The sequence below is a fragment of the Clinocottus analis genome, unplaced genomic scaffold (assembly GCF_023055335.1).
Source record: "Clinocottus analis isolate CAN_PGR_092001 unplaced genomic scaffold, fCliAna1.0.p SCAF_1, whole genome shotgun sequence".
In the NCBI taxonomy this organism is placed as follows: Eukaryota; Metazoa; Chordata; class Actinopteri; order Perciformes; family Cottidae; genus Clinocottus; species Clinocottus analis.
Genome location: NW_027175820.1, coordinates 10,714,558 through 10,738,771, shown reverse-complemented (window position 1 = coordinate 10,738,771; position 24,214 = coordinate 10,714,558). Strand labels below are relative to the sequence as shown.

Here is a 24,214-nt window from a genome sequence, read left to right as displayed (position 1 = left end):
ATAAGTGTTGTCAGTTTAAGAATTCAGCTCTTTAAGTGGCCCTGCTAATTGTTAAGGCTTAAACCAGGAGGCATTTGGAGTTATAGGATGGAGAAAGGAAATGAAACAAGAATGACTAGCTTAAAAGACCAAACAAGGTCAGTTAGAAAAAAAACCCCGAAACAAACATTGTCGTGCAATGCAATTCCATCAAAAACTATTAGCCCATTTATTAAACTACAAAATTAATATAGACCAAAACATTATTTTTGGTGATAGTTGTGATATTTTTGTGTTTGACTGCATTTGTTGCAGTGCAATGAGGAGCAAAAAAATGTCTGTTTTAAAATGTACATTCCCATTTTGCATTGAGCAATCAGCAACATGGTTGTCATTAATTAGTAAAGTCACTATTCTATATAGTTTAGTGCTGTTGTGCAGGGTATAATTAGGGTTTGTAGACGCATTAAAGTCAATAAGTGAATCAAATCAATGAACATTGCACAAAAAAAAGACACACAAATGTAAACAACACCTAAAGTTTGGATTCTTGGTTTATTGAAGCCAGGGGTCTGATGAACATTTTCCTTATCTTTGTCGGCGTAAGAAGCGAAAATCCACATAGCAGCTCAAAGGCTAAAGAATTGTGTTAAAAGTCATACAATCAAACTTCTGAATTAATTCAGGACAACGATGCAGCCAGCCATGTGCTTACAATGTCTTGCTATCCGGAATACAAAAGGACTGCAAGCAGAAGCCCAGAGTCTCGTATAGATGTAGACTGTCAATAGTGGTCGAAGGCAATTCAGTTAGGAGACGCGAGGAGGCAGTTGCTTTCAACTGACGCTTGAGTACAAAAGTTACAACTGTTCATTATTCAATATTGTGAGCAACATAGAGCGAGTGCAACTTCGAAACCAAGCAGCATGAGAGCACTTCATTCCACTCAGCTAAATACCAAATTTAACAAGTGTGGCCATGTTACATGATGATATATAATGGTATGAAATATCAGTGTGGTCAGCATTTTAAAATGATTTTAAACAGAAAGCCTTATTTGACAACACAAATAAAACATGCCTAATTCAGATGTAAACATGAAAAAAGGGGAGTTTCTTTTGCAACAAAAAAAAAGAAGTGAAACCTGAAAATGAATAGACGTTTATTTGGTTTCTCTCTTTAACGTCTTTAAAACATCCCTAGAAAAAGATGTAATGACAGTGATTTCAAAAGGATTGATTCAATTTACAAAATCACCAGCAGAAAGCGGTCGATCCATAGTTTACCACCAGGGGCACCTTCCATAACTTAAGCAGCAAACGCAGATACATAATGCAGATTTACTGTGTAGATTAACTTTTAGGTTCATTACTCAAGGTTCTAAAAAGGCAAGGCAAAAATAAAAATATGCATTATGTATCTTAAACTGTAGCAACAGGGAATCGATACAAGTGTCCAAGGAAAAGTGCTTATTTCAACACGTGGCGGTACTGCTCCCGGCCATCGTTAAATTGTGCTTCAGCCACTCTGGCAACAGACCCTCAGGCGCACCCTCCCACCCACTCACAAAAAAGATAAGTAAAAAGGAAAATCAAGAACAGCTTCAACATAATCAAAACTAAAACCAGAACAGATGTGTAGGTTTGATTACAAATCAAATTGTGCATCAAGTGAACTGCACACCAATATGGTTTGGTGGTTCTTCCCTTACAGAGCTAATTTAAAGTGAAACCCTAATTACATTGCATTTGTAAACAGACCGGTTTAGAGTTATGGTATTTGTTTTCCTTTCACTCATGAAACCCCAGATATGGTTGAGTGGAGTACAGCATTTCTACCATTTTTAGGTGTCAAAACAGAGTTTTTAGGCAAATCTGACATTGGAAATGCAAGGGCTCCATACAAGGGCAGGACAACACATGGCCACTGGTTAATCTTATGGATAAATATCAACTATAAAAGCAGAAGACAGTGACTAATATGCATCTTTGGTTATATTTCCCAATTCACTCCAGTTTTCCTTTTTTGCCATCATTTGAAAAACAAATGGCTGCTCTCGTCACACTTGCCATTAATTCTGTGAATGCTACTGATGAACACTTTCCATAAGATTAAGTAGGGCCTTGAGTTATTGATAATGTGCACTTAGATCATTTTGATTAGATTGTGTCATGAAACCATAACATATTAGAATTAATATAGTACAGTATAATGGTTTTAAAGAAGAAAAAATACAGAACACAAATAAGCAACCCCTTAAGGACACACAAATGAATTAGGAGCATTCCTGTGAAGGCAGGGTGCCCAGTGTGACTGTTAGCTGTAAATTGAAGGCAAAGGTTGTCATGTGAAATGGGCACTGAAAGAGAAAAAAAAAGTCCTGTTCGGACAAACTGGTGTCACCACAGGGATGAGTTTCAACAGCTACTTGAAGCTGTGAAACTGGGAATGTTTTAACAGACGTGAAGCACAGTGTAAATAAAACACGTGAAACCAAAAAAGGAGGGCAGTGCCGTCAACCACCGAAGGAAACAATATCTCATTTTGTTCAAACCACAGCAAAGTATTGTCTTGACTGAAAAGTGAGTGGTTTCAACCACAGTAAGTGATCTTCTGGGGGATCCAAAAGTTCTATCATGTGGTTTCTTCTTAATATCAGCAGCCTTTACAGTTTGTATGGAGGCATTCAATCTATCGCTCTCTGAATACTATCAACTAGGCTACAGAAATTTAAACAGACCACAGGCTTGTTGTACATTAACAAAAACGTAAAATAAAATAAATTATTTGGATGACAAGAAATGGACAAAAACCTTTTAGCCGATGGTGCTACAGTGCATTTCCTCGTGTAGACGAGCACCTCCACTATGACACAAACCGCTAACTGTGCGAGGCACTTAGGAGTTATAGTAGGAAAGATGCTGCCCAACCCCATCCCCAAATATACACACCTGTAGCGAAAGGTTCCTTTGCAACCTTTAAGCCCATCAAATTACAACCACTGTCATTTAGTCAAACAAGCTACTTAAGAATTTGGACAGAATTGCATTTTATACAAAATTAAAGTTAACCTGAATAGTTGTTTGTTTTTTGTATTTATATTTACAGAATTATTCGAGATGAATAGGGCAAATGATATGATATCAGCGACTTGGACTTGTTGTATTAGTGTCATGGCGTCAGTGGCATTTTATGTGATACAGACGATCACTTCCTTAATCCGATAAATTCTGCACAAAATAAAATAAGAAGAAGCTTTGTATAAATACATCAGTATCATATTCCAAATTGTGTACATACTTCATATGTTTGAAGGTATTTTAATTATGTTTATCAATGAATATATGTAAAAATGAAATACCTTTCCAATCATAACCAAATTCCTTCAGTAAGATAATCTAAACCAAAGGCCGCATGACCAGTATATTTTCACTCTTTAACCCATGAGGAGAGGGCGTTTGACCCCACAAACTGGGGGGCTAGCCAGGAGTGTGCACTCATTTCTGTAAACTGACATGCCTCACAGAATAACATTTACAGTGGAAGAGAGGACAGAAATAAAGCCAAGCCGTCAGCACATATCATCTCATTAACACCTCCATCTCCGTTATCCGTCTCTCTCCTCCCATTTCACCAAAACATCTGATAGCTCTGATGAATTCCTTTTGGTGAAACCATTGTGTGCGCTGACTGATATAGACGTTGGGAATTTGGTCAATGTTTTATGCTCACATGTACATGTATATTTCCAGAGTATTAACGCAGTGGGCGATGCAGCTGTTTTTGTTGTCGGCCTTCACGCTTCGTTCTCGGTCGGCGCTGGTATGTTGTTCGTTGAAACCATGGAGTCTTGTTTACGAGTCATCCGATCCAACTCCGCCTGTACATCAGTCAAACCCGGCTTCTGCCCTTGGGAAAAACAGGAGACAAAGTCCAAAAGTAATCTCCTGTAGCCTCCGTGTGTATTTATTAAACTGTTGTTCTATGGCCAGCAAGCAGATGGATGGGGATTGATGCAGAGGAGGTCCCATGCTGGTGTTTGGCAGCTCGCTGTCAAGGTTAACACTCATGCAAAACTAATCATAAGACGTGAGGAACACATACTCATGCATTATCCTTTCAGCCGGGTCTCAAATAAATCTGAACAGTGCTTAGCACTGGGAGAGGAAGTGGACCCAGACGGAAAGATGAGTTATGCAATGACTCCCTCAATGTTTCACTGGTTACATTCAGTCATTTGACAAAACAAACAGTATTTGACTTTGTTATATTTACCTGATATAACAAAGTATAATACGAAAGTAATAAACAAATGCTTATACAAAATACAAGCGCAATTGACATGCAAAACTGCTGAAGTTACTCAAGCAAAATAAATTAGTTGGCAGGAGAGCAAAGGGATGTGACATGGAGTGAGAGACATTAGTTTTGTAGGGGCATGTATGATAGAAGGGTTGATGCATACAGGCCTGTCACAAGTTTCTTCAGATGTCAGTAGTTCAGTCAAAGAAAAAAACAAAACACTTTTTCTCCTATTTTAATATTCTCTCTAACTCTCTCTGGCTGGTGATGAAACTCCAGACAGCAAAGTGGTCAACAAAAGGCCCCGCTTCAGTTTGAACTCAACTTGTCTTGAGTATGACTAAAGCCAATGTTTTGAGATATATCCAAATACTAAGGATGGTAAAGCTAACAGTAATGCCTTATTATTATTTATTGATCAAATTAAGTCGCAGTGACCTTGACCTTTGACCTCAAATCTAGTCAGTTCAGCCTTCGAGTCCAGAGGCCTTTCTCATTACGCAGTTTGTAGATCCTCATTTGTGGGGCTGAGACGTGGAAAGCAACTGAGACCTGGTTCGCTCAGAGTCGCCTTTTTTTTAAGCAACGACAATTAATATGACACGATGGCGCAGCTGCATCGAAGACGCTCTCTAACCGTGTCCAGCTGCATCAACTGTTCATTGTACGGTTATGCCGCTGTACTTGATGATCTGTCAGATGAGCATAACAATGTTTATGACAACCTAAAGGATTAACTTTGAATTAAATTCACAACGTGGCATAATATGAGAAGAATGTACAGATGTCAGACACTGTTAACACACACAAGCACAACAATTCCTTAAATCCTTGAACCAGATGTTCCCTACATTCAATAATAACAACAGGCGTAATATCAAGGGGAAACGTCATCAAGGAATGCAGTTTGACCAGAGCCTTATGAGGTGCTATACAAATTGTGGATAGGAGAAAGTTTGATCATCTTTAATATCTACAACTTAATGAATTAATAATTACAAAAATGGGCAGTTACATTGGTAGGGTCACGCCAGGGTTTCAGATTCAAGCCTCCAGGTGGACGTTTGTGCCAAATTAGATATTATAATATTGCGTTTACAGGAATAGACCGGGCGAATGGACGGACAATAGGAAATAATAATGCCTATGGCCAAGGCAGTCGCCTGCACAGAGATATAAATAGTGAAGCTGCTCACTGATATCAGAGCCGAGAGCATTGGAATGAGAGATTTTACCTGTTTTCTTGGCGGACCCTTGGACTCCAGCTCCTACTGCTCCACTTCCTGGGCTCCCCGGGGCTCCAGTCTTTTTACTCAACAGGCTGTTGAAGAAGTTAGCCAGCACTCCTTCATTGGCAGCCCCCGCTAAAGGACAAACATGGAGTTTTAAATCAAGTCTGCATTAGGAGAAACCCCCATTTATGGTGAAAATTCATGTCAAATATAACAATATAAAGAGCTCTTAGTAGGTACATGCTGTAGACACATGCCATTGACAGACATTCTTGCTTTAATGCCCAACATCTTATAATGTTATGATTCCAGATTAGCAGGCTGGGTATCTTCAGGTAATAGATGTCTAACTATCTTATATATCTTTTGTTCCTGTCATGTCTAATGACCCTGTTGCAAAATAAAGCCACGTCTTCATCTTGTAAAGTTGACGACAAAAGCCCTATCAAGGGGTTGTCACATGCACTCTGGTATGTGTGCCACCCTAAAATCCCACATTTGTGTCAGAAGACTTCAAGAACTCTAGTAGCAGAGCATATGATGCCTTCTATTTTAGGATCCTTGATTCTGATAAGTTAATACTCAACAAAGCATCCCTTGTCAGGGAAGAACATGTGTTGATAAAATTGCTACAAACACAGAACTTCAAAAATCCAATTACTGCCACCAACATTGTAATTCCCAACCACAATAGGCAAGAGATAACAAATCCTCTATTAAATCTGGTTAAACCTACTTTCAAGTTGGAATGCAGCCCTTCTGTACTAAATGAAGGGGAGAAAGTCAATATTTCCATTTCAGCAAAGTCAGCAAGGAAGTGCTCAGGAATCTGTTATGCGATTCATTTTTAGATGTTACCTCTTGGGGGCAATATTGCAGCAGTCAGAACAATTTCTTGCTGGGGACAAAACTTAAGGCCTCTGTGACAACCTAAACAAACTACGGTGGAAAGTTGAATTATCAATGATCAGATATGAAAAAGCTGTGTATAGAGCGCCTACCTTTCATGTTTGGGTCAGGTTTCTTGACAGTAGCCATTGGTGAGCTGCTGGTCACGTTGGATTGGCCAGCACGACCCGCAGGCCTAGGAGACCCTGAGGCTGCCCGTCCTGGAGACTCCTGCGACACAGAAACCAGGTCAAAACTGTAGTCACAAACAAATAGCCTGGGTTGTCTAGCCAGAAGCAGAAAGGTTTTCTGTGCAAAAACAGAATAAATTGATCCAATATCGAGAACCCCCATTGAGGGACGTTAAGACACTTACTGTTGCTCCTCTTGTTGGTGTGGCCGGCTGCTTTGATAACAAAGACTGGAGAGAAAAAAAGTCAAGCAGTGAATGACTTAATTCAAACCGTTTATGATTCAAACCAAAATGGTTGACTCATTTTGCATTTTTGCAATTCAACTAATTATACTTAGTGTTTTTGTTGCATCTGTTTATATTCCTGATGCAAAATTAAAGAAAAGCACTAGAGGAATGCTTTGCGTGTGTGTGTGTGTGACTACAACTCCCTTTCATTGTGCTGTACAACGACAATAAACGAACCTTGAACCTATTGAACATTTTTATTTATTTAAATCGGTATGTCATTTTTGAATAGCCATAAAAAGGAGAGGCTGTCAGTGCAGATAGGGAATTTGGAAGAAAGAAAGTCAAACAATTCTCAAACTTGCATAACTAGCTGTACCCTCAATTGAATGCTTTCTCTTGGCGGGCCGTCAGGGCCTTCTAAGCCTCTGGCTTATGTGCGTCTGGTGAGTGAAATGCTAATTATGTTACTTTTTTTTTTACATTTACAGTCATAAACAAGCCACATAGCTGTTGTGGCTGCTGCACCTGGGGGTGCTGGTGCTTCTACGCCGCCAAGGTTGTCTCCGGCGTGGGAAGATGTTGTCGTGTCTGCACTGTGCAAGGTTAGTGTCGCGGCTTTGTTGATGGATTTGACATTCGTCTTTGTTGCCGCGACGGGGCTCTCTCCTTGCTGTGCTGTCCCTCTCTGGGAGCATTTTCTCTACTTTAGTGCGTCCCAACTGGCTCTAGGTCGGCTTGGAATTGCTCGGACCGAAGGTCGCACGCCGGCTCCAGAGAACCCATGCCCGGACATCGCCGCTTCCCGGGGCCGTGAATTATGTGCTTGCTGTGACTTATCTCCCGCCGGCGAGGGACGTGTCCCCCTGCTCCTGACGCGACTATCCACCAGTGCCCACTGTCTTTAGTGACGCAACGCAAGGGCGGAACGGGAATTGGCCCACGTAAAGGGCGTCAGGGGTCTGCGGCGATGTCGGCAACCCACTTGACCCGTATTGAAACACAGACCAAGGAGTCTTACGCACGCATAAGTTAGAAGGTCTCTGAAACCCCGTTGCGCAATCAAAGCTAGAGCTGGCACACGTGCACCTTTATCATGGCGTCTCCTTGTTTTTTTTGCGACGGACTGACACTTACCTGCTGTTTCATCAGGAATACCTGCTCATCCTCTGCATTTATCTCTTTTTCGTGAACCAGCTGTAAAGAAGAGCAAAGGAGAAAGCATGCAGTTATGTAATTGGCTGATCTAAAGTTCACATTTCCTCTATACATTGCATTACCATTACCTTTCGTACTGGAGGCTTCGTGATAAAATCTTCAAACGGATCCTCGGGTCTGACTGTTGATAGGTTTTCATGCAAAATCCCAATTTTCTTTTCATTATCCCATCCAGAGGGACTGAAAGGAAAGAAAACACCGTTCCAATTACACCAATGATGAAATTATGTAAACTCTGTTAAAGTAGTTCTTTGGAAGAAAACCGATTCATGGTATATGATTCACAATAAATACAGAAAGAAGTATCCATTGTGTTACAATTATGTCAGAGAGACCAAAAAGAAAAAACAGAATTGCGATGAACTAAAATAAACCAGTGCATCTCCACTTACATGAACACTGCATCCTTTTCCACCACTAAGGCAGGTGTGGTGAACTGGAACTCATACATCTTATGCACTATATATTTGTAAAGCAGATCCATGTTCTTCTCCTCTTTGACTGAAGTGTAGATCAGGCCAGCTCCATCTGTTTAATTCAGTTAAGGCAACATCTGTTTTGGGTAATCACATAGATGATGGCATGATTGATTGATTGATTATTAATTAAATATGGGCCATTTCTAAAAACATACCTTTCTGTCAATGTCTAAAACATAATGACCATTGTGAGAGAGTACCAAACAATTGTAGATAAAAAAGGATACACTGCAAGCAAAATTGCCGAATGTGGGACTGGATGAAATCAAAGTGCTCTTCTCTGTAGTCGTGCTCCTTCTCGAGCACGCCGATTGCGTCACACTGAAGGATATGAGATTGAGAGGAGGGAAAGAGTTATCAGTTAATTCTTTAATGACAGCATAGTCTCGCTGTCATAGCACACTAGCTGGGAAGGACACAGTTGCAATCCACAAACCCATACGCTTTCCTTTAAGGGCTCCTGTGCCAACAGTGTTTTTTTTTTTTAAATTGTAGCAACAAGGGAAATGGTACAAGTGTCCCATAAAAATAAAAATACAGCACAACATTTTAACAGACCGATTGTTTTGTTGTTGTTTTTGATACTAGTCTGCCTGGTGATAACCATTTGGCCACAGAAAGTAAAGCTGGTGCTGACGGCAGATGACTTGGTGGTGATTGAAAGGATGCACAACCACTTCTGCCTGGAGCAGAGATTCCCGTGCACTGAAATACAGTACTTTCTGTCCCTCGATCAGCAGTGAAGCTTCCATGATTAGTCATGTTCACAACCAACATCAGTTTGAATAGTTTGTAACAGGAAATAATGGTGTTGAGCACTAACTTTTTGTGCCACTTTTTTCTCTTACATGGGCTGAACAGAGACACCACTGATAAAAAAAAAGGCACATTCCCTGTTTTCTTGTCACGGGTAGCATGTGAAGCTCTGTGTTTTTTTCATCACCAGTCTGTGCTGGAGGGTTCACAAGCAAGTATAATGACAGCTTTTTATTACTTTATTCTTACTGCTCATCAAGGAGGCAAATAAGGAACCCACCAGCACAGAGGACATACTATAAAAAGGTGGCTTTCTGTTCAGGGTGCATCTTACAGTTCAGATCATATTACGACTTGGAATCACAGATCAGATCAGCACAACATCCAAAAAGAGAACAATTGTAACTTTTAGTGATCGCTGATCACATTTTTTTTTTCACCCCAGCTATAACAAATGATATCATTGATGATATTCGCAGATATGGATATCATTCATTGTTGATATCCATCCAACTGCCATAAGTATGTTTATAGTATTATCTAGAGAACTAGAACATGTCCAACGTTTATAAAAGCTTAAAATATATATAATTGTAGGAGTGATTTACCTTTGTGCAAACTATTAGCACTGGAATGCCCAGGTTGTGTGTGAGCGTGTTGTCCCCGAGTGGTAGAACAACAGCCTCGTCTTCCCCTGCTGTTGGGGCACGTCTCTGTGGGGAGGACGAAGTGGCATCCTCTGGTTCTGTGTACTCTTGGAACGCTTTTACCACTAGGGGAGCGACAAATGGAGCAAACGATAGGAATTCAGACAATCTGAAAGCTGAACAAGTCATTGTGGTCTCCAAGTAGTATCTCTGTAGCCGAAACATGTAAGGTGCCCATCATCTTTGGTGGGAATCTTGGTAGGGTTTCATAATCATGCGTAGCCTTTGCTTTAGCAGTCTGATGCAGAACTAGAAACAGAACAGGTTTGTTAGAATAATGGTAATTGTTGTGCTCTGCCTGTCCCAGCTGTCTAGACAATTGCAGAGCTGTAGGAGGTGGATGTGATGTGTGTATGGGGATATATGCAGGAAGCTTGGGTCTACTTCCTCAGGAGCTTCAGAAATCTCGTAGGCGGGCCACAAAGCCAGATTGACTTGCCGTTTCGAACCACATCCTTCACTTCCAAACATAGAATTTAGTGGATGTGGAGTTGACTAGTTTTACAAGCAATCTAAAGGGAAACCCTCCTGGATTACACAAATCCGGTGCATAGCACAAATAGAATCTGTACACCAGGAATTTACCATGCTGATTTGAAACCAACCAAAGTTTAACATGTTCTAGTTGAAGTGTATGAACAGAGAACAAAACCTAGTTTGACTAAGATTTGAATGAGAGCTAAAAATGTCATACTTTAATCTAATCCTTTTCTAATGCAAAAACATAAAGCTTTACAGGGGGTCTGCTGAGCTAAGACATGGCAGGAGATTAGTTAAAAAAAATTAAAAAAAACAGACAAGAAAAAAATTAACCATTGAACTACTAGCCAAAAAAAAAGTGAAAGAGACAAAGACAAATAGGTCTTATCGGACAAAGTCTATCAGTCTACAAATAAAGGTGGAGTCAAACAACATCGGCATACATAATCGAGGATTGCTAAGTCTTCACTAAGTACTGAGACTGTACCTCACAGAAAATGTCAAATAAGCATATTTGGACTGACTAGCTATTGTAAGAAAAGCCTAAGTTTCACATCAGTATTCGTCCCCTGGCAAATGCTGTTGGCTCATGACTAAAACGTTTTTACATATGTCAGAACACTTAAAACAAAACTAGAGTAAAATCAAAATACCCTCAAGGTTTTCCTTCACACCATTCTCCAGATACTGGAGAAAAGCAAAGGCACTGTCTTTATTATTATTTTTAAGGTGTTGTCCAGGCAGCAATAGCTTGATCCTGTAATTCAACTCCAGCAGCCAGACGACATCAGTTACAGCATAACAGGAGTCAGAATGTCCGGCTCACTGACTGAATTCAAAGCCACTCAGTTTTCTCTGACGGTGCAGTTGAAGGGGAGGAAACCATGATGCAAGACGCCTGCAAGACTCCCTGGACAAGAGCACGCACGCACGCACGCGCACACACACACACACACACACACACACACACACACACACACACACACACACACACACACACACACACACACACACACACACAAACACACACACACACACACACACACACTTCCAGTCTGTCTGTCAGACTGTTCGTCTCACTCACACCACACGCATATCTACAAATATGTAAACGGACTAGGGTTTACTAATAAGCTGCCAACATCACAATTGACATGCTGGAAGATACTTTGTTCATGATATGCCTCAGCTGAACTGGAAATCTGACAATGGCAAAAAGCCAAACAGAGTAAGTTGAAGGGAAATCTAAAAATAAAAAATAAAAAAATCACTTGGCTAGCAGCTTCCTTTTTCTTTGTAACGTTTGCCCGCAGACTTGTTACCACTCGTCACTATATTAGCATGTTAAATGTTAGGAACATGTTTAGACCCATTCTGTCAAACTCCTCTAAAATCATTAAACAGTTTGACAGTTGTTGTGATGAGTCATTTTATACTTGTAATATCAACAGCAGCAAGCAACATTTGGTGACAGACAAGACAATTATGTAAAACCCAGCAAGCTGAACCAATTTAAAACCTTTAAAAAGCATTTTCACCAAACACAAAAGAACTGTTCATAAGTGAGAGATAGATAACCAGTTCTAAAATTAACTGCAGAACTCGCCTCCAGTCAGAACACACAGCTGAGGATCATGGGCCCCTCTTATGATGACCTAGAAACATCCATGATAATGTGCAATGTTATACAGTGCTTGCCTTCCATGCTACCAATGTCTATTTTTTTGTTCTTGGAGCCAGCCAGCAAGGCTAGTGGCTCTTATTTTTGAAGCCTCCCATTGATTCACTTTGGGTTGCTTCAAGCAGTGCAGTGTCCTTTAGACATACAATTCAACAATATGTATGCTTTTTTTTGTGCATGTTGATACATAAAATGACTAGCCAATAACAAATAAAGAAAATTATGTCAGTCTTAATAAACTGACTGCTTTAATAAGAGAAAGACCTGTTTGGAATTACAAGATTCCTAACATTCCAACACTTTGTCACTGAAATTCTATCTTTCTTGCTTTGTTTCTTAATGTTCATTTTACACAGGCCAAATATTCCACAAGTACAAATTGACATAATCTAAAGTAAGGGATTTAAGATATAACCCAGACCTTCTTAAAGTTGGCAAGTGGTTTTGAATGTCCTCCTAAATCCAGCAGCAAAACCCTCTACAACAAACTAGTACATTTTCAAAATGAAAGTCTTGTTGATGTTTCATTTTGATACCATCTAGTATACAAGTCACATGAGAGTAGATTAAGTCAAACATTACTTACTCTTTTGCTCCATTTCCCTCATGTCCTCTGGAGAGAGCTTTAGCTTGTCCAGGTGGTCACGAAGCACACTAGCCCACTTCTGCAGCGACTCCATAATGGTCCAGGGCCGTGACATATCCGCAACAAAAACAGCTAGACAGTCAGGTAGTGACTGAGCTGAAACAGCAAACTTAAGTAGGCCTTTATGGTATAGGTCTCCATCCAGGATCCACACATTGCAGCGAGTCAGGTCTTCAAAAAGGAAAACAAAATACTAGTTTAATACAAGCAACCTTGTCATTGTTCTAAACTGCTGTTATGTTGTAAAGGATTCTGTTGTAAAACAACCACAAGTAAAGCTACAGCAGGTAAACTCACCATCTCTGTCTTCATCATGGACATTTAAGTACAGATACTCTAGCCCCCTGCCTCTCTTGTTGTGATCCGATCCTTGAAGTTTAGCCATGAGAGCTGTTTTTCCTGATCCATCCTCACCTGTAAGACATTTTAATCATCAGCTTACATGTGATGTTTTTCATTATTATTTGTAAAAGTCGTAAACTATTGTTGAATACACATCATTATAGACATTTTACAATGATAATGTATGTGATGTGCTGAGAAATCGTCACTCTGTATGCCTGCTTGTACACAAAGATATCTTGATTTTACAACTTTCCACCTGAAATGCAAAGCGACTGCCCTTGTGTTCTCGTGACTGTCAGAGGCTCACAAAAATATTTTTGGTTAACAGCAGCATTTCTCACATTTGCCCATGGCCAAACAAGAAGACTCTCTGTATGTTGTGTTTATTATGTCTTCCTTTCAAGAGTGTTGGGGGAAAAAACAAAGCTGAAAGTGCAGACTGTTTGAAAAGTCAGATAGGTTTTAATTTGCAATCAATACATTTTGTGAGATCGTGTGGTTGTGCAGGTTGCGGGGGCCTGCCCACCCTTCAGGGTTGACCACTAAAGATACACTGCAAAAGCATAAACTTTCACACATGTGCAATAAGTTGTACTGACCAAATATCAGGATATTTTTTCCTGATGGCAACTTTGAACTCGTAGTAGTTGAAACTTCACTCAGTATCGATGTCCTACAAGAAAACAACAAGACAGATATTGGTAACAACAGAGATGACAGTTAAATTGATATTCAAGGGAACAATGGCAGCTCAACGTGGATTGACATTGGTCGTAATAAACACATGCATGGTTCAGGATGATTATTCAGTCAGTTATAGCGCAGTGATGTGTCCACCACAACACAGGAAACGATAAGTCATTTCAACTGACCAATAAAAACGTTAGCAAGGGCTGTGAAAACATGAAACCTGAGCAGCTTGAGCCTCACGACGGTGACATTATGAGCCCTTGTGACCCGCGATGCCGAAAGACGACACTGTGTTTCTGCATTACGTCGTTCATGTCGTTAACGTTAGCTTGTTAGGTTCCTGTTAGCTTGTGGCATCCTGCATTAAGAAGCTAGTATTTAGGTGTTGTCTGGACGTGGACGTGTCAAAGCTCTGCTACTATGAATGGCTCCCTCAAAACTTCCGTCGATTCAGACACAGTCCGTGTACGAAGGGACGTGACAGTCGTGGCTCAAATCAATGTGTGAAGTCAGAAAGAGCCGAGCAGCGAGCAGCTAGCAGCCGTCAACCCACTGACCGCCCTGTTCGCTCAGTGCTAATGTCAATGCTAGCCGGGCCGGTGTCTGACTGGGAGCTTCCGTCTGTGACAAAGCAGAACGACAGCGGGTTGTGTTCCTCTCAGAAGGCCCCGGTGGACACGAAGTCGTAAAAAACAATAGCACAACTTGCCATAGGTTTTGTCCTTCTTCCTCCTCGTTGTTGTTGTCGCCTGCTCCGGCTGCGCTCGGGAGCTGCTTCTCCAGAACGGGAGCCATCTTCTCTTTCTATAACCACAAAGGCAAGGCCCTGCTGCTGCTTGGGCACCACCACTAGCACCGCCCTCATCCAAGTGGCCAAGGGTGCGTTGCATTCATTGACTGCTTCGCCGCGCCGGGGTGGGTGCGCGCCTCTTGCACATCAAACTGACGTTTCTAAAGTAGCAATAAAGTGTCGTTATGTATCGCCTTGATTAGTGTATAAACTTGCATTTATACAAATATGATAGGATTATGCGAATAAAGGATTCGACTAGTCTTTGTGGTTCAAATGTAGGTTCATAGCGTCAAGCGCTCTGGCCACATGCCAATAAGTGATGTCATTGCAGTTTTTAACCAGCTGAGAGTGAACACTGTGTGACATCAACAATTGACTTGTGGCCAGAGATTCTACATGTAGAGCCAATATAACATTTAGCTTACAGCAGTTTTCTGTAGTGGGTGGTCCAGTGTGGCTTTACCATTTTTTTTACATCCTCGACCCTCAAAACGTCATTTTACCAACCAAGTTACACTGGTCACAATGAGTCCAGCTTCAAGTGCAGCTGATTAAGGTGTCATTATTTATTTATTTCTTACTTTCTCAAAGCACGTTTGTAGGTCACATCCTCTACTAGTCTTCCCTTCATGCAATAAAAAGCAAGACAGTGGGCTTTGAGGCGGTATCACGGTTGCCCAGCAGTTCAATAAACACATACCATGATGGTGTCCATAGATACAGTTTAACACATGATATTGATTCAGGACCTTGTCATGGGATGTTAATTTGTATAGGTAGTAGTCATTGACAATATAAAGAGGAGTAGCACAGGTAAATTTTGAAATGTACATTGTCCATGTATGGCATGTTATAGCTATTCACTTTTTAAAATCATTGCAAGGAGAGTGTGCCAGGCAGCCCAGATCCTCTCACAACAATTGCACTAGTGTCACCATCTATCCAAATGTTAAATCCTATTCTTGACTAAATCACCTCAGACAGTTGACCCTGGTACTTGGTCACATTATCAATCAAAAGCATCCCATATAAATTTCCAAAATTAATTTGGAAACCATGCATTTGTTTATACATTAAATCCATTCTGAATCCACCTCTAGCATCCCCAAATAAGTCTCTGGTATATGAATTTGCATTCATATTATTCCATACTATAAAATACTGTTGTTGTCAGATAACGTCTCCAGAAGAGGGTGCTATATATTTTTCTCTTAAACTGAATGTGTAAAAATGGTAACCAAACCATTTTAAACACCTCCTCCCTTTTATTCCAAAGTCTAATATTTTACACATTTTAACTGGAAACATATGTATGGTGCAAATCTATAACATTTTGTTTGAGCTGTATGGTATTTATTTATTTATTAGTCCAAAGACATGCAGCTTAGGTTAATTGGACTCTAAATTGCCCATAAGTGTGAATGTGAGCGTGAATGGTTGTCTATTTCTATGTCTGCCCTGTGATGGACTGGGGACTTGTCCAGGGTGAACCCTGCCTTTGCCATTTGATAGCTGGGATCGGCTCCATTGCCCCGCAACTCTAAAGAGGATAAGCGGTTTGGATAATGGATTTATCTTGAATTATGACAGATCAAACAATTTAGAATGAAATGCAGATACCCACAAACCACTTTCATTTACTCAATGAAAGACCAAATCAGCGTCAGGTCAAAAAATGGATGTGTGCAGGTGTCAAACTTTGATTTCTAATTTCCACCTATTACAATTTTGCTCCTGTTGACATTGCTATTTACAGTTGGTGAATCACATTATACCACACAGCACATGCTGTTAACAACTAAATAGATGAGCGCTAAGTGTGACTTTCAACAAATGTTCTCCAAAAAATTAAGTTAAGGCCATTTTATAAATGTTTTGAGACTTGTGTTGAAAACATGTGTACGCTGTATTGAATGACTTTGAGAAAGTGGCTGTGAATTCTGAAGTCAGATTTTGGATAAAGTTATTGACATGTCATTCATATATTCATAAAATATATGAAGGCGTCAACACAAGCACAGCAATGTTTGTACATTCCTGCTCATGCTGAGCTATTGGCTGGTCATGCGTTGTTGTACCCTTCACCTGTTTCTTTATTTATCCACCTCTTCAGTCTTTGAGTTAGGCCAAAGGGTCCAGGACTTGTAAACAGCGCCTTAGACATTTTCATGAAAGCTCTGGGGGACTTTCAAAGGCCTTCGATGTGTCTGTGAGTGCTCTGTATGTGGAGCACCGTGGTTGGCTGGAGTGGCGCTTATACTCCTGGGAATGCATTCCAGAGCTTTTGCATCATGTGAAATTCAGTCTCTGCTGCCCCTTTGTCACCATTTAGCTCTGCTACAAGCAGGGAAAACAAACACTGTGGATCTCATAACAGTTAGAAACTAGAACTAAATGGCAGAAAAAGTAGATTGCAGATCTAACAAGATCAAAACAGGTATCTGTGTGTTTTTAACATTCCTGTGACAGTCAGTTTTTTCTTACTCTCCACATTTGTTGCGGTGGCATACTAAATAAACCAGGAATATGGAATGTATCATTGACAGGGTGTCATGCACAATTTTTAAAGGTGTATTGCGTATCATTGGTATCTTGATGCAACAAGCTTTCTGCTGTGTACTCTTATAACAGGAGAGGGTGCTGTCTCCTCAATAATAATATTGTGTAGCATTAATCAACATGAGTGATACATATATTTTTAATAAAAAATCCCTTGGGAAAAAATACACCAAAACTACCAAAATCATTTGCATGTATCACATTCTGTAATTTAACATATATTCTGTCTCAGTCAACTGTTGTGTTGAATAAAAATAATATAAATTGTCATGAAAAAAATATCTATACTTCAGATATATTTCCATGTACTGACTTGCTTTAATGTCCCCCAAGTAAAGTAACCACTATTTTTTTAGATTGTATTAAAATCCCCTAAAAAATCTCTTACATTTTTTAAGGAGATTTTATTTATTTTCTAGCCGAAACCAAAATACCACCCAAACAAAAACAAAATTCCGGGTTGGTGAGTTTTGAGTCATGTAATCAGAGCGTTAGTCCCATTGTTGTGTGATTTGTAATGTCTTTCTTTCAGTTTCACCGGGAGGAACTGTGTTTGTGTGAACTGTAAAGGAGAGAGCTAATCTCGCGTTTTTTTTCACTGTGGAAACAAATGGACTGCTGTTGGAAGAGATATGAGATGTTTGTATTGTTGGAGAAAGATGAAACGTCTTCATTGTTTGATTAACATACACAATATATGATAGTCTTCAATGGTTTTCAGATGCCTCAACCTTGCAGTGTGTCAGTGTCATGCTGGTCAAACTGTTGAAGAAGACATGTTCACCTGGAATAGCCAGTTGTTGAATTTCATTAAGTCTCACCCCGGACCAACTTGTCCCATAACACATGGAAGGCAAATAGCAATGAGGTGCAATGCATCAAAAATACTTTGCAACATTAGAATGATCTTTTGGTCCTCAACAAGAACCGTGCATTCATTTAAAGCCAGGCATGGGATTGCATATAAATACTTTACACCGCTGGTGCCTGTAATAAATGTCCCATGATTTAGATGAGTTATTCAGAAGCCCACGTCGATGTCCATATATCACAAGTTTACTGCAGCTCGGGAATAAACCACATTTAGCAATCATGTAGATTAATTTCACCATAACCAAGTAAAATCAGTTGGCTTTATACACTACTAAGAATGCCTTACAATGTGTTATACTCTTTTTCAAGGTTGCTATGTATAATACAAGTCGAGATGAGCATACCAATAACAACAGGGGAAATCAAACATGAAGGAATCACTATAATTGTCTTCCGCTCTGTGTGTGCATGTGTGTGTGTGTGTGTGTGTGTGTGTGTGTGTGTGTGTGTGTGTGTGTGTGTGTGTGTGTGTGTGTGTGTGTGTGTTTGTGTGTGTGTGTGTGTGTGTGCTGCACAAGTGAATGTACTGGCATAATGCCTACAATGCATAATTTATATTATAGCTATTATAGTAATACTCTTGGGGAGGTTGGTGACATGAAATCCTAACGTATCATTCTTTAGGAAAGTAAGAGCTGAGGATGAATGGACATTTTACAACGTGAAATTACTGCAAGTCCGCTGAAAATCACCCTCAGTACGCAGATGTATTTACACAACAGAGAAATAGGCTCTGAGGTGGGTGTGTGCGGGAGAGGAGGGGTTAAAGATTGGGAGGGTATAGATTGCAGACGGGGCAGGGGTGGGCTGGATTGTGATAGCGACAGATGTCTAGAAAACTGTGAGGAGGCACTCCTCAGTTCCTACACAGTCCCAGACTGCACCTCGGAGGCAGGGGCGGAATCTGCAGCTGTCACTCCAAAGGTTTACCTCCATTATCACATCAAGCCGGAGCCTGGAAAAGAAGACGTGATCACACTCGAGAAATACAGGTCGGTCTAATGCAGAGCATTGCTTCCGTTTTTTTAATGATTAATTGTTCAGTTTCAAGTGGAGGATCCTCTGTGGGTAAAAGAAAAGAAGTGACTAAGAAAGACAGCAGCTTACCCATTGTTCTCTCTCTCTCACTCTCTCTCTCTTTCTCTCTTTGCCCTTCTCCTATTATGCAAATTTGCATAATATGGCATTTTAAGACTTTTTTTTTCTCTTTCTCGTTCTCGTTGTCGGATTTGATTTAGTGCGTCCTTTGAGGTATAGCTGTTTTTTTTTTCAGGCCTGGCTATTTAAAAAAATGGGATAATGAAAACCGCAAAACAAAGTTATGAAGTTGTGGTGCTCATTATGCACCAATGCGCTATTGTGTTGAATTTCGTTTTCTTTCGCATGCTCGTGTGAGTAAGACGTTTGCAAATGCTCGTGAACAAAAAGGGCAGCGCAGCTGAGAGAAGCAGCGGTGGGCGGGTTGAAATGGGGGATGGAGACCCCTATACGGCTTTTATCCCTCAAGTGCTCGTGGCCAGTGTATATGTAATTCCCCTGTATAGTAGCCTATGCGTATATCCTACACTATAGCGCAGATTAGCATCAGTGTTCGGCTGGCAATTAAGCCAAACCCATTACTTTTTGTCAGTGAGTATCTACTGGCGAGGAATCCTCATCCTTTGTTACCGGCCGGCACATGCTGCCGTACCACAGCGTGCATGTCTTTCTCTTTCCAAATGAGTGTAAAGCTCTGTGTGGACTGGGTATTCACGTATTTACTCTGAAATTGGCTTTTAAAAAAAAGTCCGCAATTATTTGATCTTTAAAATATCAGGGTTATCTCCATAAAATATAACATTTTTGCTTCGTGTGATTTTGAGGCCGAAGGGACCAATATGGTTCGGCGAAAAATAGGCAAATGAGAATCACATATATAGATACAGCCTGCTTAGTTAGCAGTAGATCCATAATTCGGTTTTCCTTGGTGCAAAAGCAGATTTAATTTTTTTCCCCTTATTTTTATCATTGGTCTGTTCATTTTACTGTGTGGTGTAACAGATGTGAAGCTACCCTATTATGGTATATGGCGCATACTGTCTCAATTGCTCCTTTGCAGCACTATGGACAGTTCCCGGGTTGTTCTTACCTTCTGTGGTGACAAATGTCCTACTTGTAGCATTTTGGACATAGTTGCCTATTTTTAGCTTTCCTTTGAATAGCCTCTCTCAAATCGAAATAGGCAAATGCAATTATCAGGCTGTGGCATTTGAAACAAATGCGACTGTAATCTCTATCTGTCAAAAGGCTCTTTTATTTTTAAACAGGTTGATTTGTTCAGCATCAGCTGAAACATTATCAGTATGATAAAGTTGAACTTCTAGTTCTCTATTCTGTCACTAAAAGGAAGCTCGATTCTGTTGCAATCTAAAACTCTTCCTCTATATGGCCACCACAGTGTTGACACATTCACACAAAGAACTAGTTATAAAACTAGCTATACATGTTTACTCTATTCACAGTTTATAATAGTTTGATTATTATTGCAGTTTTTCTTTTACACTGAACTTAAGTTCGTATACAGAAAATGCACTTTTGTAGTTCATATTTTTGTGAATTATTGTATGTGAATGTAACTGCAGGCTTAGAGTTGCATATCTAAACTATGTAGTTTGTAGCCTGTCATGCGGAAAGAGGAATAGTTGTACATCTACAGCATAATCTTCAACTAAGAGTTGTAGGCTCATTTGGCATTGATCCTTACCCAACATTCCTGAAAGGAGGCTTTGTTGAGTTGTCTGATCTAAGTAAGGTTCCCATGCATTTACATTTGTTTTCTAGCCAACCTCTTTGGCTGAGAGCAGATTCCTAATTGAACACCTCGTTCACTTTAAGACAACAGACTTGTCTCAATGCTCCTTTCTGACAAAACATGGTTACATTTGAAGGAACTCATTCAAACTCACGCAGCATTTTGGAAAGCATTTTGAAAATACATTCCTAATATTCACATGTGGTGTGTATATTGGAACTACCTAGAAATCTCAGTAAAGTATGATCATCTCAGTGCTTGTGTGGGACAGTAGTTCATTGGTTAGCACTGTTACCTCACAACATGCATGAACCCAGCCAGCTGGGCCCTTTTTAAACAATGTTATATCTCTCATATTAAAATACATCTTCATCTACTTGTTCTTAGGAGACATCATGGGAGGCAAACTGAGCAGGAAGAGGAAAGGATATGATGTGAGTGATCCCAAAGAGACAAAGGATGATCCCACAGCAACTGCGACTGGTGCAGAGGAGTCTGCTAAAGTGGAGGCCGCAGCCCTGCCCATAGAAGCCAAGTTGACAACTGAGGCAGGCAATGGGGTAGAGGTAGCTGTGGGGTCACCTGTGGCAGCAGTAACTGAAGCTGTAAAAGCTCCAGAAGAGCCCAAATCTGCACCACCAGAGGATACAGCTTCTGCAGCTCCAGAGGCGACTGCTCGAGTAGCAGAAGAACCAGCTCCTGCAGTAGAAGAACCAGCTCCTGCAGTAGAAGAACCAGCTCCTCCAGTAGAAGAACCAGCTCCTGTAGTTGAAGAAGTAGCTCCTGTAGTTGAAGAACCAGCTCCTGCAGCACAAGAACCAGCTCCTGCAGTAGAAGAACCAGCTCCTGCAGTAGAAGAACCAGCTGCTGCAGAAGAGAAGGCAGCTCCAGTAGCGCAAGAACCAGCTCCTGCTGTAGATGAACCAGCTCCTGTAGCAGAAGAACTCGTTGCTGCAGAAATAAAGGCAGCTCCGGTTGCGCAAGAACTAGCAGCAGCAGTAGAGGAACCAGCTCCAGCAGCAGTAGAGGAACCTGTTATAGCAACAGAGGAACCAGCTGCAACAGCAGTGGAGTCAACAGTAGAGGAACAGGCCCCAGTAAAGCTCCCAGGGGCCACAGCAACAGTAGTAGAGGAACCTGTGCCCATTGAGCTTGAGTCTGAAGCTGCACCTGAAGAGCTCCTTGAAAAAGAACCTGCTTCAGCTGTAGAAATTGTTCCAGAGCCAGAGGTTGTTCACATCAGTATAGCGGAAGCGCCCAAGGATCAAGAGCCAGAGCAGATCCCAGAGACTGTTACTGAGCCAGAAGGCACTTTGATGGAGACAGTGGTCCCTGCTGCTGTCTCTGAACCCGAGCCAGTGGCTGAGCCAGCTGCAGAGGTGCTGAAGCAAGCCCCAGAAACAGAGCAGTCAGCAGAGCTTGAGTCAGAGCCACAGCAAGAATCAGTCAAAGCATTCGAGCCAGAACCTGAACCAGAACAAGTACCAGAGCCAGAACCAGAACGAGACCAAGTACTCCAGCCAGAACCTGAGCAGGTGGCTGATGCAATGGAATCTGAAACAGAGAAACAAGCAGAAGAAGTTGCGCCGGAACCAATTGTAGCCACATCTGAGGTTACTGAACTTAAGAATGTGGAAGCAGAATCTGTCTTGGAGACTGCAGCAGATGAGGTCCCCACTGAATATCAGCCTGGAGAAGAGGAATCAGTTGCAACAGGAGCCCCCAGCACTCCAGAGGCATCAGCTGTGCCAGAAGCTGCAGAACCTGTCCCAGAAATTGTCATCTCAGAGTCTTTCTCTGCCAACGAAATTACAATTGAGTCCGAAGAGGTAGCCAAGGCCTCTCTGGAAGAGGTGCCTTGTCCAGAGCCTGAGGTAGAAAGCAAGATGGAAAATGGAGATACAGAGAGCCCTTCTGGTACAAAGGATGTGGCAAAGATAGATGCCCTTCCAGCTGTGAATGGAGAGTGCACACATTCTGCTGTTACACAGATAGAGGAATGTGTTAATGGTGATGAAAAGCCGGAGGAGATGCCTATCCAGGAGCAGAGTGACATTGAACTGAAAAAGGAGGTGAACCTGAGCGGGAACATCCAGGAAGTTCCCAATGCATTCTCTGGCATGGCAGAGGGCCTCAGCACTGAGATCACCCAGGTAGTCTGAAAAAGAAGCCGTCTTTCAAATCAATGTGAATTCAGTTTAATCCTCCGATGGTGCGAGAAAGCCATCAAGGTATCACAAACACAGCTAGGCTTTCTGGAATGCTGTAACCACTGCAATGTCTTTAGTGGTAACTCAGGCATAAGGAAGTTTTCTTTCGAGAAACCAAAAATGAAATGCAACCACTTCAGGATGGGAAGAGAGAAGGAGAAATAGGAAGAGAGATGGAAGTGCAGAGAGGAGACTTGGGTTTTGAATTGGAGGGTGAGTGCAGGACAGAGAGTGAAACTGGACAGCAGTAACTATTGGGCAGTAAATATGATATTAATGAGTGGAAGGAATACATCTGTCTTTGTGTGAGCGCCTAATGAATATTACAGAGTGGTTTATTGGAACAGCATTCATTATTAGTATACTATCTGATTTAGAATGTCATATATCCTTTCTATTACTGTATGCAGAGACATGACAAACGTTTGGCCTTTTATAATAATGGTACCTGTGAGCACTGTTCATTTCCAATTGATTGTTTGGAATAGAGAATAAAAAGAGATTGTTATAGCCTACAGTGATCTTCCTTTCTTTTCATCCATTCTCCCAATATCAAGTGTGTTACAAGTGTCTGAGGCACTAGGTTATTAGAACCATTCATTAGTAAGAAAGTCTGATCATAGTCAGACTTTCTTACTAACTAATCAGTCAATTTGAACTCATCTTTAGTCTCATAATTCAAGAATGACTTATATGTTTTTAATCTGTACTGTAGTACAGGACATCTGTTAATTACAAAAAACTTGTTGACATCCACTGCCACTACAGCTCATTTGAGCTTAAGGGGGTCAGAGTTTGACTGATTATTCATATCTACAAAGAGCAATGGCCTTCAGGTCACTGGCCACAAATATGTTGGTTGGTGGAACATGGCTGCTGAACATATGCAGCCTGCATGTCATGACTGGGCAAACAAAATGATTTAATTGTACCCAGAAAGATAATTCTACTTTATGAGATAATCTTCCTCACCTCCTTCACTTTCACATCCTAATGCTTACAGCTGAGGCTCTATGCCATAGCAGCACACCCTGACAACATTTCACAGATCCATACCGGCTAGAGGGACTGAAAGGGGGAGGGGCAGGAATGCTTACAGGAGGCACAGAGAAGGAGGAGGGGGCAGGGTGCTCTGGGATAAAAGCAAGTGCTGTGATGCTGCAG

At 41.0% G+C, this 24,214-nt stretch overlaps 2 protein-coding genes across 6 annotated transcripts; one reads left to right on the top strand and one right to left on the bottom strand.

Annotated features, from left to right (window-relative positions):
- Window positions 1-515: 515 nt before the first annotated feature.
- dync1li2 (dynein, cytoplasmic 1, light intermediate chain 2) lies at window positions 516-14,679 on the bottom strand. Of its 5 annotated transcripts, XM_068580104.1 has the most exons (14): window positions 14,534-14,679; window positions 13,734-13,807; window positions 13,087-13,203; window positions 12,730-12,960; window positions 9,884-10,047; window positions 8,747-8,840; window positions 8,433-8,568; window positions 8,109-8,220; window positions 7,960-8,019; window positions 6,778-6,822; window positions 6,515-6,632; window positions 5,517-5,645; window positions 4,919-4,973; window positions 3,839-3,883 (listed from the first exon to the last, which is right to left on the bottom strand). In XM_068580104.1, exons 1-13 carry the CDS (start codon window positions 14,617-14,619, stop codon window positions 4,933-4,935), a joined length of 1,407 nt encoding a protein of 468 aa, XP_068436205.1. In that variant the 5' UTR covers window positions 14,620-14,679; the 3' UTR covers window positions 3,839-3,883; window positions 4,919-4,932. The 5 variants fall into 5 exon arrangements, with proteins under 5 accessions (XP_068436189.1, XP_068436214.1, XP_068436197.1 ...); XM_068580088.1 differs by lacking the exon at window positions 4,919-4,973 and having other exon boundaries at window positions 516-3,888; XM_068580113.1 differs by lacking the exon at window positions 4,919-4,973 and having other exon boundaries at window positions 516-3,883.
- A 4,182-nt stretch (window positions 14,680-18,861) lies between these two features.
- si:dkey-56m19.5 (fibrous sheath CABYR-binding protein) lies at window positions 18,862-23,557 on the top strand. Its single transcript, XM_068572039.1, has 2 exons — window positions 18,862-19,041; window positions 21,228-23,557. Exon 2 carries the CDS (start codon window positions 21,236-21,238, stop codon window positions 23,000-23,002), a length of 1,767 nt encoding a protein of 588 aa, XP_068428140.1. The 5' UTR covers window positions 18,862-19,041; window positions 21,228-21,235; the 3' UTR covers window positions 23,003-23,557.
- Window positions 23,558-24,214: the final 657 nt, after the last annotated feature.